Source organism: Tinamus guttatus, unplaced genomic scaffold (genome assembly GCF_059628265.1).
Source record: "Tinamus guttatus ecotype Peru unplaced genomic scaffold, ASM5962826v1 Tinamus_guttatus_pri_ptg000026l, whole genome shotgun sequence".
NCBI classification, from domain to species: Eukaryota; Metazoa; Chordata; class Aves; order Tinamiformes; family Tinamidae; genus Tinamus; species Tinamus guttatus.
In genome coordinates this window covers 1,284,336-1,297,328 of record NW_028288560.1, presented here as the reverse complement: position 1 = coordinate 1,297,328, position 12,993 = coordinate 1,284,336, and the positions used below count along the sequence as shown (strand labels likewise).

General features: G+C 43.5%; 1 protein-coding gene across 2 annotated transcripts in view; it reads left to right on the top strand.

Annotated features, from left to right (window-relative positions):
* The first annotated feature begins 271 nt into the window (after nucleotides 1–271).
* DCAF1 (DDB1 and CUL4 associated factor 1) overlaps nucleotides 272–12,993 on the top strand; it is a 43,137-nt gene continuing 30,415 nt past the window's right edge. For both annotated transcript variants that reach the window (XR_015913527.1, XM_088527215.1), the window contains exons 1-6: nucleotides 272–387; nucleotides 4,144–4,261; nucleotides 8,834–8,910; nucleotides 9,631–9,704; nucleotides 10,403–10,516; nucleotides 12,397–12,534. Coding sequence is in view for 1 of the 2 variants with exons in the window: in XM_088527215.1 (XP_088383341.1) it covers nucleotides 4,152–4,261; nucleotides 8,834–8,910; nucleotides 9,631–9,704; nucleotides 10,403–10,516; nucleotides 12,397–12,534 (513 nt within the window). In the remaining variant the exon portion in view is untranslated. The remainder of the gene's footprint in view (nucleotides 388–4,143; nucleotides 4,262–8,833; nucleotides 8,911–9,630; nucleotides 9,705–10,402; nucleotides 10,517–12,396; nucleotides 12,535–12,993) is intronic.

Below are 12,993 nucleotides of genomic sequence, written 5' to 3'. Positions count from 1 at the left end.
ACACGTATTCTGATGGATGATTATGGGAAAAGACCGGGAAGAGGGTAAGGTCTCCAGGGCTTGGAGGAAGGACCAGTACGGGAACATGGCGGCGCCCCACAGCGGCCCCCCCCCCCCGGCGGGGAACTACAACTCCCAGGCTCCCCCGCGGCGCCTCTCTGCACATGCGCGGCGGTGGCGCCTGGCTTCACCCTGCGCGCACTCCGTTTCCCGGCAGGCTGCGCGTTGCCGCCGCCCCTCCCCCCGCCGCGCGCGCGCCGTGACGCGGCCGCCGCGGTGACGCGCAAAGCGTGCGCCCGCCACAGCGATCGCGGCCGCCGCGGGGTGTGCGGGGCCGAGCGCGGGCCGGGCCGGCGGCGACGACGACCCAGCGGGGGCATCGCGCAGGTACGGGCGGCGGCGGGCCGCGGGCCGCGCCCTCCTCCCCTCCTCTTCGGGCGGCGCCGGGCCCCGGCCCCGCGGGCCGCTCCGCCCCGCCGCCCGCTCCCTCCTTCCGCGCCGGGCCCTGAGGCAGCGGCGGCGGCCGGGGCCTGTGCGCGCGCGGCCCCCGCGCTAGGGGGCGCCCCCGCGGGCTGTCAGCACCGCGGCCGGGCCGGGGCGGACGGGCCGCGGCGGCCCCGCCTCGGTGGCCCCCGTTCCCCCCTCCCCCACCCCCGCGGCCTTTAACCTTCCGTTGCGGCCGGTGCCTCGCCCGCCGCTTCCGGGCGGCGGGAGTTTGTTCCGGTTCCGTCGCGCTCGCCCCGGCTAAGCACGTGCCGGTCCCGGGCTGTTTGGTGAAAGCGGAAACGCAGCGCGTGGGGCCCGGCTCAGCCCCCTCAAAGAGCCGGGCCGTAAAAACACGGGGCTGTGCTGGGGGCAGGCGTGTAAATCAGCCGCTCTGCGGTGACCCGGGTGCGAGAGGGCCTTGTTGTGACACTGGCTAACGAAGGGCCCCGGGGCAGCCCCCGGCGTGGTGTCAAACGGGGTTTTGTGCTCGGGACACGGAACGTTTCTGAGAGGACTGAGGCCTGCCCTGTTCTGCGAGGGAACTGTCGCTGTTGACAGTTAGGTCGCCATCGTGACCCTCCGGAGTTACCTTCGCCTGGGCCGTTTCTGCCTCTCAGCGGGATTTAGTCAAGTATCTGCTTTGTGGCTCCTCTATTTAAAGGCTGTTTATCCAACAAGAAGCGTGTTTTTTTTTTTTTAAAAGTAAAGAGTTTCTTTCTATTAAAATGAATTATGGAAAGACCCTACGCACTTACTGGTGTGTTTGCTGTGTATTTAGTTAGATACTGGTCCCTGAGTTCATAATTTTTCATTATGGCTTTGTGCTTTTGCTGTAGGCTTCTCACCTCTGTTGTCCCATTGGCCATACTAAAAGTTGTGTTTAACAGCAACGTGGAACTTGCCTGTTTCTAGGCGGGGGTAGTTGCTAGAGTTTGAGCTGGCCCTATATAGGTGGATGCAGAAATCCTCCTGTAACTTCTGTTTGCATTTGAGTTTAAACATGCAGTCCTTCAGCAAAATTGATTTTTTAAAACTAAGCTATTTTTAATATGGCTTTTTTTCTTTTTTATAGTTCATTTTCCTTTTATGTGCTTAATGTATGGCTTTTGCACTTGTTCCCTGGGTAACCCTGCTGTTGGTGGGCTTTCAGACTTTACAAATTGATTTATTTGTGCCTAAGAAGTTCCATGCTTTAAAATGCTTGTCCATAGGGAAGTCCCGGTGCTGAGTACCTCATAGTCCTTTTTAGGAGTGTAAGGCCAGCAGGTGAGTGACCTGTGCTGTTTTTGCAGTCGGTGTGATGCTCAAATACGAGAGGAGCAAAAGGCTCAGCTGGATTGCTTGAACTTAGACTCCCTTATTAAGGTTTGTGGTTAAGAAATCAGGGAGACCTGTATTTCTTAGCTGTTTAGAGCTTACATATTAAGGTGTAGGACTCCTATGAAGTAAAAGCCTGGATACCTCAAAGTTTTGGACCTGAATGCTCCTCTGGGTGTCTCTGTTTGTCAGTTTTTTACATTTTGCATTCAGAAAAATAAAAAGTTCACAGCAATGCTGCTAAGCTGTTGGAGTTTAAAATAGTGTTTAATGCTGAAGCTGCGCAGCACGAGATGCTGAAACACATGGGGGTTTTCAGTAGACATGTTCACAGTTAGAGCTTGTTTAAGATCATAAATGTTTGTCTTTCAAAGCCAGAGTAAGAGTAGGTTTTGCTTTCATCAGGTCTATCTGATCGAAATATGATACTCTGACAGTAGTGGTGTTAGGTTAAGTGATGACAATGTGTTTTTTTCCTCCTGTTAGGCATTATGATTGACACATGCAGTAGGGCTGTATTTCTTTTTCAAAATATTAGTTTACAAAAAAAAAATGTGGATTTAAATACAAGAGGAGAGAGCTGCAGCCTGTTGTGGTAGTTCCTGGGAACAGCTTGAGATGGACTGTGTTTGCCAGCCCATCCGAGGGAAATGGTGAGATCCAGAGTGGTCCTAGGCTTCCAGTTAAGCGCCTTTCTGGTGTTCAAAGTTTAGTTCACGGAGATCTTCGCTTACCTGTTGTGGCTCCTGCTGGAGCAACCTGTGTTATCTGCTGTCTAGCTGGACAAATGAAGAGCTTCTTGGGGAATAAACTATTCCTCAGATCCCAGAGCAGCCTGCACGAGCGTTACACAACCTTTGGGGGTCACTTTTTTTTTTTTTTTTTTTTTTTTTTGAGAAGCACATTTCTCATCTCTTGGCTATAGAAGGAAGCTGGAGGGGGCTGAACTGCTTCAATGCAGTTGCCATTGCAGCATTTCCAAGGCCTATAGTAATTTGTCTCCATGTTATTTATCTGAAATGTTTAAAAGCTCACCAATGCTGCTGGTGAGTATCATTGAGGTAATAAAGAAGGGAATGAACCTTTTTGAGCTTGAAATAATTTTCTTTTCCAAAGGGAGGTAGGGATGTGTGTGTCTACGTGAGAACATTCCTGTTATTTTATGTTGCCTGCATTCAGGCAGTGCTGTTCTTTTTCCCCCAAATGATTTATGCCTTGCATCAAATCTCCCGGTCTGGTTTTGTGATGAATGAATAATGAATGCTCTAAATAAATAACAAGTAATTACCATTATCCTTTTTTATTTTATTTTTTTTTAAATCATCATCTTTTTCTGCATGCTTATGCAGTTTTTCTGTTAGCGTATGCTCATTTTATACAGTACTTATTAAAATGGTGTTCTTCAGATGGGGTGTGTTGTAGCTGTGGGTTTATTTGCTTTCCATAGTCCTTGGGCTGATGACTTTTGTGCAGTGTCTACCAGTTTCATCCTCAGCTCCTGTCTTTAGCTCCTAGCTAAAGGCAAGCAGTACAGTAAGCGCTGTACTTACATTACAGAGCTAGGGTGGATATTGACCATTTTATGGGGAATTATTTACTGGATGTTTCTGTGCATTTTTGGATGTGAAGAGTTTCTATTATTATTTTGTCTTCTTACTTTGATTTCTTCACTTCCCGTCTGCCTGTTTCTCAATATGAGGCCTACTTTTACCTTAGGATTGGGTGTTGCTTCCTCCGGATTCGCTCAGTGTCTTTCAATAAAGCAACATCTCTTCCAGCAATCCCAGCCTGTCAGGCTAGAGACTAAGGGCCAGGCAGTGTTTTGAGACGGATTATCTTGTAGTTTGATCTGTTAATATTTCTAGTGGATTTTTATCAGATTGGAGGAAAAGAAGAAAAGGACATCTGTGTAATTTAGAGGCTTAAACACCACCTAAGGGAGAGCTCCCTTTGTTAAGTGGTACCTCCATTCGGTTTGTGCCCAGGGATTTGGAATTCAGGTAGAATTTTAAGTGGCTTGGATTCTGAAAACACTTGTAACTAGGGTTACTTCCCATGGTGACCAAGGTTGTTGGACAGCAGTTGAGTGGTGTACAAAATACGCACATGTTTGTCTTGGAGATCCAGAAAATTTCTGGGATTAAGGTGAAATTCAGCAGTGTTTTGCTCCTTATTTTTCGGTCTCGTTCTTCTATGCTGGATATTTTACTTGCCTCTTCCAAGAGGCTTTTAATCTTTGATTTGGATGATTTGAATGAATCCATCATGACTTTGTGGGACTTACTACTAATCTTCTTGCCTTTTTTTTTTTTTTTCTCTTGTTTATTGCCTCTGCTGCAGGCTAAGCCATGACTTCAGGATCTGGGCATGTGGACTCCAAAGCTGAGCTCACTGCTTTGCTTGAGCAATGGGAGAAAGAACATGGCAGTGGGCAAGACATGGTCCCCATTCTCACCAGGTAAGTTCCAGCAAATAAATTCTGATGTTGCCCGAGAGCTGCTTTTACTGTGTTTTTTGCTTAAGGTTTTTAAATAGCTAATTAGCTGTTGCTAATTTGTATTCTTTGATCTAAAAGATATGCAGTGAGTGTAGCATTTAGATACATATAATTTTTGTTATGAACTTTATATTGCAAAGCTCTTAGGCAGATGGTCTCAAACATGAAATAATGGAAGCCAGGGAGAAGCTGAACAATGTTTTACAAGCTTCAGGTGAGGACATCAAACTTAAGAAAGCAAGCTATGAAAATGGGGTTTCATCAGAGTGGTAATGTCGGAGTTTGTTCTCGTTAGATTGTGTGGACACTGATCAGATTGTGGGAAAGGATGAGAGAGAGTCAATAGGATGAATTTAGAGGATCATATAGAGGATTTTATTGAAGCTTATAGAGAAGATTTTATTGAAGCCTATTGGATGTGCCTGAATAGAGCTGTTAAAATTCTCTTTCTCAATGATGGACAGACAGTTCATGTGTTGTATTTGTGAGGAAAATATCCCCTAGGCCAATAAATTACTACTTAGGAGATTTGCAGCTGGTAGTAGCAGCATTATTGATAACACATCCCCTACTACAGGAAGAACAGTTGGAATATCAGTTAAGTATGTGGTTTTCTGAGGCAAGCTTCACTTGGGTTAACTGATAATATTTTTGTGGGAATTTTATGGGAATTTCACAGAAAATACACCTAATTTCTTCTCCTACCTCAAGGCAGGCCACAGGAGGAAGGATTTAAAATGTTTGCTGGTACACTAGGAACAGCCCAAGTTTCTGTAAGGCAGTTCTCCGTGTTGTTGCATGAGGCACCTCAGACAAGCAAAGCTTCTTTGTGTAGATGCATGCTGTGTCTCACCTAGTTGATAACACTTCTTTGCTGTTTTTACCACTATTTAAAAAAAATAAGAGGGAGGTGAGCAGCAAAAATATCAGTGCTTATCCCTTAGAAATGAGCAAGTTTCCTGAAAAACATGAGGCGTGTTTATTGTATCTTTGTGTATTTGTTGTCTGATTTGTGCCTTGGAAGAGTTGTATGTGTTGCTTCCAGACTTTCTATTGCAGTCATGAGTGCCAGAAATGTACTAGTCTAAGAAATATAAAGAAATCTGAATTTAAAATTAAAGATGTGTTTTCTTGTGTGTATCATTCTGGCACTTGCTGTTCCCCGGCTCTTTCAGTTCCTACATTATTTGTGCCTGAGTCAGACAACCCTCCTGTGGCTCTCCCAAGATTTCGATGCAGCAGGCAGGTTGTAACAGATGAGGAAAGCTTGGGAATTTTGGCTTTAGTAGAGATTTACTTAGAGTAGATAGCAGGAGGATTTGCTGGCTCTAGGAGATGCCTGAAAGGATGTAAATCCAGTATCAGTGCAATTTTGGAGTACTGGATTTCAGGAATAATTTAAATAGGTTTAAAAGAATCCCCTGGAAGAGATGCTATGAGTGTGCAGTGACTCCAGCTGTTGGTGGCTGGTGTGCTGGGATAGAGTGGTGCTATTGCACACTTGGAGATGGAGGAAGCTGTGCTCACTCTTGCTGGTGAGGGGCATTTTTCTGCTTCCTTCTGCCCTCTGGGCTAAGTGAGAGAACTTCCCCGTGCGGAGGGAAGTCCATTGAACATGAGATGTGAGTGTGCAGTAGTGAGTGCTTCAGCAGTAATAACGCAGCAGCAACTACCTGGTGGCTTACAGGCCACAGGTGAATTGTCAGGTCCAAAGAAATTTGTTTTCTGGGTTAGTTACCTAATAACTTAGTTTTCTGGACTGTTAGAAGGTATCAATGTAAGAAAAACAGTGTCTGCAAGTGACCAATGCATAATATTATCTGTTTGTTTTTTCTGGGAAAAATGTAGATTGAAATGATCCTTCCAGAGCATTAATTCGTAGTCTAAGTGCAACTTGTATTGAAACATACTGGCAAATCCTGGGAGCCATGTCCTTCATGTGTTCTGGAGAGCCAATATTTGGGCTGCCTTAAGTTACGCTGTCTGCATTGGTGGGGATGTAGCAAAGTTGAGAGGTGCTTGTGTGTAGCCCTCTCGTCCCTTCTTTCTTCACCCCCAGGGTGAGCTCAGTTTGTAGGAAGTGGAAATGAGGCTCTTACCTTTCTGAAAATGACCTGCAAAGGCAGTCGTGAAGAGAGGAGCAAGAAACAAGGCAAGAGGGAAAGATACCACCAGCACTTGCAGCCACATAAAATGTAGGTTTTTGCATGCATGCAAAATCTGAATCACTAGGGAACCAACATAATGCTAAGGAAATGGCAAAACCTGAATAAATATTAACTACTTTCGTGGCTTTTTGTTGTTGTTAAAGCCCTTTCAACAGAGCATGTGACTGTGTTATGAAAACAGATTGAGCTTTCTTACTCCTTCAGTTCTTCTCTCCCTTCGGTGAGGAACTGGTAGGCCATGTAGAGAGATTCACCCAAGTCACTTCTCAAACCAAAAGGGTTGCAGACTTAACATTCGAACTGTCAAGGGGGAAAGGAGATGTTGTTTTTGGTTGTGGGCCTGGTAGGAATCTTTTTGAAGCCACTTTTGTATGCTTTAAGGAAGAAAAGGATAATATAAAAAAGTTGGATCTCCTCCTACAATTTTGAATATCCATTTTAAAATGGCAGTGATTTTTTTTTTCTTTCTTTTTTAATGTTGGCCAAATGATTGTGCCTACTTGTTTGGAGAAAAAAAAAAATACCACAATCAGCAACTCACGTGCCTGTCTCATCTAGGCTGAGCTGATGTCGCTGTCCCCGGGGCAGTCCAGCTCCAGCCTGGCATGTTTGGCTGCCTACCTCACCAGGCTGCAGTGAGGAGTGTGTTTCCCTTGCTCTCCCTGCTGCTTGCCAGACCTTTCTGGCAAGCTTCCAAAAAGCCGATTAGCACCTCAAAAGACCTGATAACTCTGTGGTTCAACTTCTCAACTCCCCGTTTGTCCCAGCTGGCTGTTGGCAGGCTCCCCTCCAACTATTAGTTTCTACAGGGGGAAAAAATAGGAGGAGCTGGCAGGGGAGTGCTTAAGGAACTGGCTTTTGCCAGAAATGTGTGAGAGCTCAAGCTGAGCCACCTGTTAGCAAGAGGCACAATTTGCATCTCTTCAGATTCAGGCTTACTGCAAGTAAATATTAGAACCCCACAGGATCAACAGTTTGCTGAGAGTTAATTGTCAGACTGGAGAAAAGCGCGGAAGTTCTCTCCTCGTTCCCAATAAGGTAATTTGCTGTTGCTACAATCCAGGCAGGCCTTACAACATCATCTCTTGGCACACTGCCGAATCGGTGTCAGTCACAAAGGCAAATCTAAGTACATTTTTTTGCCTCTAATCATTCCTGGCAGCACAGGATATTTTCTGGAAAGTAACAGGAGTGGAGCAGGAATCGGTGCCATTCTGCAAGGGAAATGTGCAAGTGAAAGACAGATAATTTCCCAGGAATTCCTGCAGCCTTCCCGCAGTTTTCCCTGCCCAGTACTAAGTCAATTTGCTAGCCCTGGGGTGTGCAGACCTTGCATTAAGCTGCTGTGCTGACAGTAGGTTCTGCACCCCACTTCTACTGACTTCAGTAGAAAGGAGCGAATGAGGTTTATACCAAGGGAATATGATGAGTTTGGTAATACCTTTTAATGCCCACTCTATTTCACCTCAAAGGTTATGTGTTTCCACTGGGAAACTTCCTGAAGAAAACAGTGCCTGTCTATGACAGTATTTATTGTTTGACCTGTTCTTTGTTTCTTTTAAATAGAAATGATTCCTTCCTGCATTGCTTGATCCGAGTGAATTGGGCATAGGATTTCTTGTATCTTCTTAGGCAGCTTCTCAGTTTAGGGGAAAATGCAACTTTAAAACTGCCTCTGATCTTTTGCTGATACATTAAATTCTCCTCTGTATCTGGAGGTCTATGAATGGGTAGCCAGCTGAGTTTCTCCTTCTCCTAGTTGCTACAGTAGCTGACATGCTTGGTAAAAAAGATAATTGAGCTTGAATGGAGCTGAAGGGATACAAGTAGAACAAAATGAGAAATAGAGACGTGTGGGGAGTTTCTTGCAGAATGTGTTGTAGAAGGTTACTAGGACTCTCATGTGAGCAAATGAAAGCTATCGTCCACCTGCATTATATCTCACTAGAGCTTTCTCAAGTAGCAAGAGATTTCTGGCAGGATAAGCTTTGTTTTGGTACTCTTCAGAACGGAATGAAATGGGATGGAATTACCTATTTCTGAGGAGGAAAATTTGCTCTATTTGCAGCTTCTCCTTTTGGAGTTTTGGCAGGCAGCCTCCTCCCGAGCAGTGCTCTTGTGCTGCACTGGGGCCTTGATAAAGACCAAGTGTGTTTGTGGTGGGTTGAAATGAGATATTAGAGGCAAGTCTATACTTTTTTCTTGTTCTGCTCTAGCAGACAGCCTGAAATCCTCTGGTAGCACTAAATACAGTATAAGTGAGAGCCGATGAGCTGTTTTATTAACAAGCTGTGAGGAGCTGCCTCCTAGGACCAGCCGGAGTGGGGAATCTTGCTTATTTTCTGTTCTTTTTTTTTTTTCATAGAATGTCTGAGCTGATTGAGAAGGAGACTGAAGAGTATCGCAAAGGGGATCCGGACCCTTTTGATGACCGACATCCAGGTGAGATTTGCTGAATGTATTTGGCAGCCCCAGCTCTATCTCAGTCGGTACCTGGTAACTCATATTTAATAATGGTCAATATCTGGCTTGAATGTATTCTGCTGCTTATCAAGGTCTGGCATTGCTTTCAAACTGAGGAATTGTGCTCTGTAGTGTTGATACCTGGCAGTTTTGAAGTTTGTTTTGGACATATCACGGCCCTGGATAGACTTCTGAAATAGCATTTCTGAGGTTGATTTATGAAATATGGGTATGATTGTGTTAACAAGTTGCAATTAAAGGGAAATACTGGGTCTGAGTTGCACAGAGAGGGCAGTCTGTCCCAACTTTTCTTGGTTTGCCTTTTGAGTTTGCAGTTGGACAAGTGTAGTGTTTTGGATTGTTTGTTTTGTTTGGATTTATTTTATTTTATTTATTTATTTTGAGATGATTTATTTCCAGATACTTGGAAACAGCTTGTCTGACATCCTTATCTTCACTGTACATAGAAATGACAGTTCAACACTCTTGGGCCATTAAGATCTCTCATACTTTGACCAGTAGGACATTACTTTACAGAGGTGATGCCTCCTAGAAGAAATATTAGCTCAGTTACTAATTTTTACAATTTATCCTGTGATTTTCCCGCTGAGAAAGATTTCCTTCTGATTTGAGGATAGTTGTTCAGTATTAATTCTGCAGTCTGGAGGTAGCTGATTTTTTTCCCTGTTTCTCCTACAGGTCGAGCAGACCCAGAGTGCATGCTTGGGCACTTGCTAAGGATACTTTTCAAGAATGACGATTTCATGAACGCGGTGGGTTTGCCCTGAGAGCTGCACCTGACCATCCCTGCCACCTTCTTGTGGTTTCTGTCCACTTTGTGCTTGTTTCATTTTGCTGGTGCTGGGCCTATGTCTTCCATAACCATTTTCCTTAAATATGGTTTAGATAGTGACTTGTTTGCCACTGTTGTAACGCCTCAAGGAAGGGGGGGATTTATTAGCTGTTTAGGACTGCTGAAGAATTTGTAGTAATAACTGAACTAGTTCTTCTCAGTTTATCACCCTGAAGAAATTACTGTTTTTCTAGTATAAATTAAAAAGCGTAATTAACTTCTCGAATGGGAATTACTACCACTAATTCCAATGTCTGGAGTCTTTGCCCTATACTCGGAAATGCTGGACAAGGGCAGAGGAGCATAGTAGTTCTCGAAGGCTTAGGGAGAGGATTAGGAGGCAGAAGTCTGGCTTTTCTCTTGCCCTGCTACACTCAGTTTATTGCTACAGCTTTTGTTACCTTCATCTCCCTACAAATATTGGCATATTGTGTTATAGGGATTCTGTCAGAATGCTGAGAAGTTATTAGTTAGTATCAGAGAGTTCAGGTTAACACACTTGAAGATCCAGGGTTTAGGTATATCTTTCATTTTATTATTTTGCTGCTGTGGGATTTCACTGCTCTGGTTTTACTCAGAGATGATTTTCAAATCAATGCTGTTCCTGATCTTCTCTAGCTAGTGAATGCTTATGTGATGACAAGCAGAGAGCCTCCACTAAACACTGCTGCCTGCCGACTCCTTCTGGATATCATGCCAGGACTGGAAACTGCTGTTGTCTTTCAGGAAAAGGTATTCTCTATACTGAGCCGTGATTCATGAACTTGGGGTATTGCATACCCCAGCAGTTCCTCCAACAGGAGAAATCAGCAAAAAGAAAGACTGAAACTCTGTTTCTTGCAAACAGTCTCTTCAGGCTTATGCATGTTCTTGTATTTACTTTAGTGTTAACTTATTCAGCTCACAAAATTTGGGGTGGTCCATAGCTTCCAGCATATAACGAGGACTTGATTCATGCAGCAGAAGAACTGGAATTTAATATTTTGGGAAATGTTGTGCTTTGAATTGTATTTTACAGACCTGGAGCAGGCCATATAAAATGTTAAGCCTCTCTGTAGTAGGCTCAGCCAGTAATTTACAGCTACAGCAGAGTGGTACCGTTATTAGAGCTAAGTGATTATACTTAAGCAATCTAAAATCCACATATATTGTGGGGTTTATCTAGAACTGTGATGGGCAGCTGAATCAGACCCCTGCGTCGCTTTGCAAGTCTGTTTTGAAGGACTGTGTAGAGGGGTCAAAAGCTCCTAAGCCCCAATTTCCTGATCTGTAACATTAAGAGAATCTTAAATTTGGAAATGAGATAATGCTTTCTGTAGAAGTCCAAAATGAGTTTCTTTAAAGTTATGAATATGAGATCTGAGAACATGGCAAGAGGGAAGAGTAATATGCTGCCTCTGTGAGTTCATTGTAATTTGAGGTTTTTAACCTGTCCGCAGTTTAAGACTTAGAGATTTTTGATCCATAAAATTTAAAAGAAAAATGATAGTTTGCTGTTCAGAGAGGATTTAAATACAACTTGCATGCAGGAGATTTTAGGACAGTTAACCAAGTGCACTGTTTTAAGAGTCTATATTGTTCGAGGCCCTCTGGTGGCTAATGTACTTCCCATCTCATTTATTTATTTTTTGTATGTAAATAATAATGTGAATTTGAATGTATAATGGACAGTGCTTTAAAAATCTGTGAGCTGAGAATTCTCACATGAATATATGCCTTCTCATCATTGTTTTCAGCTGATATTTTGTCATGCTGTAACTAGAATTATTCAAAATAATGTGCAAGATTCCTTTTAACGTAATAATGTGTTATATGCTGCTTCAAGATCCCATAATGATTTAGGGGAGAAAAAAAGCTACAGTCTTGCCTGTTGTGATTTAGTTGACTGTTTTTATTTGCACTTATTCAGACTGGTTAAACAAATGCATGTCAGACTGTGTTCAAATGCTGCCTCATTTGTTACTACTAAAAGCATTAACTATATTTAGTGTGAAGATTTTCATTTTAGCAAATGATTAACTTGCTTTTTCTGAAGTCATTCTGGATTTGTAGCTGTGTTGACAGTTGTTCTTTGGGTTCATGAGTAATCATTAATGTAAATAGTTCCTCTGGCAACAGCCAGCTGGCTTAAGTGGCTTCTCAATTTGGCCCTAGTAAGCTTTGAAGCTTCTAGTGAACTGCAAGAATCTTAGCCAAATTTGATTCTACTTGATATAAATTCAATGCCAGACCTTTGAAACCTCCTAATTTGCTGGCAATATACATGAATGAAACTGGCACTTTGGGTTCTTTTTCTGGTGTTGTTTGGTTAACCAATTTAAACTCGTCTTTTGCCACTTTCTAGGCAGTAAGTTGAATTACCGCTCTGGAAGATTTCTGCAGGTGTGCCAGTCTTGATCCTAGGTATCTAATGCCTGGGAATAGTTTTCTGCGGCTTGTTGTTTTGCTTCCCTGTAGTTTAATATTTTCATTCATAACTTAATCAGCAGGAAATCCAACCCAGTCATGGGGCTGAGACAGGAAGAATCGTTACTAATAGATGTTTTCATTTGCACCAAGGAGGAAAAATGGAAGTCTGACTGTTGGAATTTTTCTCCCTTTCCTCATTTTAGGAAGGCATAGTTGAAAATCTCTTTAAATGGGCGCGCGAGGCTGATCAGCCCCTGAGGACGTACGCAACAGGGCTCCTGGGAGGAGCTATGGAAAACCAAGACATTGCTGCAAATTACAGGGATGAGAACTCGCAATTGGTAACGATCTACTGCTGTACTTTTCTCCTTTAGAGACAGATATGCATATCTCTGTTGTTGTTGTTGTGGAGCTCCCATTCATGAATTAATAGGCAGTCAATTGAAATGACTTGGAAACAGGTAGGACTGACAAATATGGCTCTCCGGATGCTGTACAGCATCAAAACACAGGTGAATTCATCTAACTCTTGGGCAGGTAAAGCCTCTAAGAATAGAAAAGAAGCCTTGAGGTTTTGTAGGATTGCAGCCTGAGAGCTACTGCTTCCAAAGGGAACATTACTCAGGGTTAGACTGGGATGTTGGGATTATGGTGCCAATTGGTATTTGCTCCTGTTGGCACCGTTATAACTGATCTGCTCTTGATGGCTTTCTTGCCATGTCTCAGTCAGAAGGAGAATGCGTGCACATTTGTGGTGAAAGTAGTTATAACAAAAAAAGGTTGGAGTTATCTTGTTATTT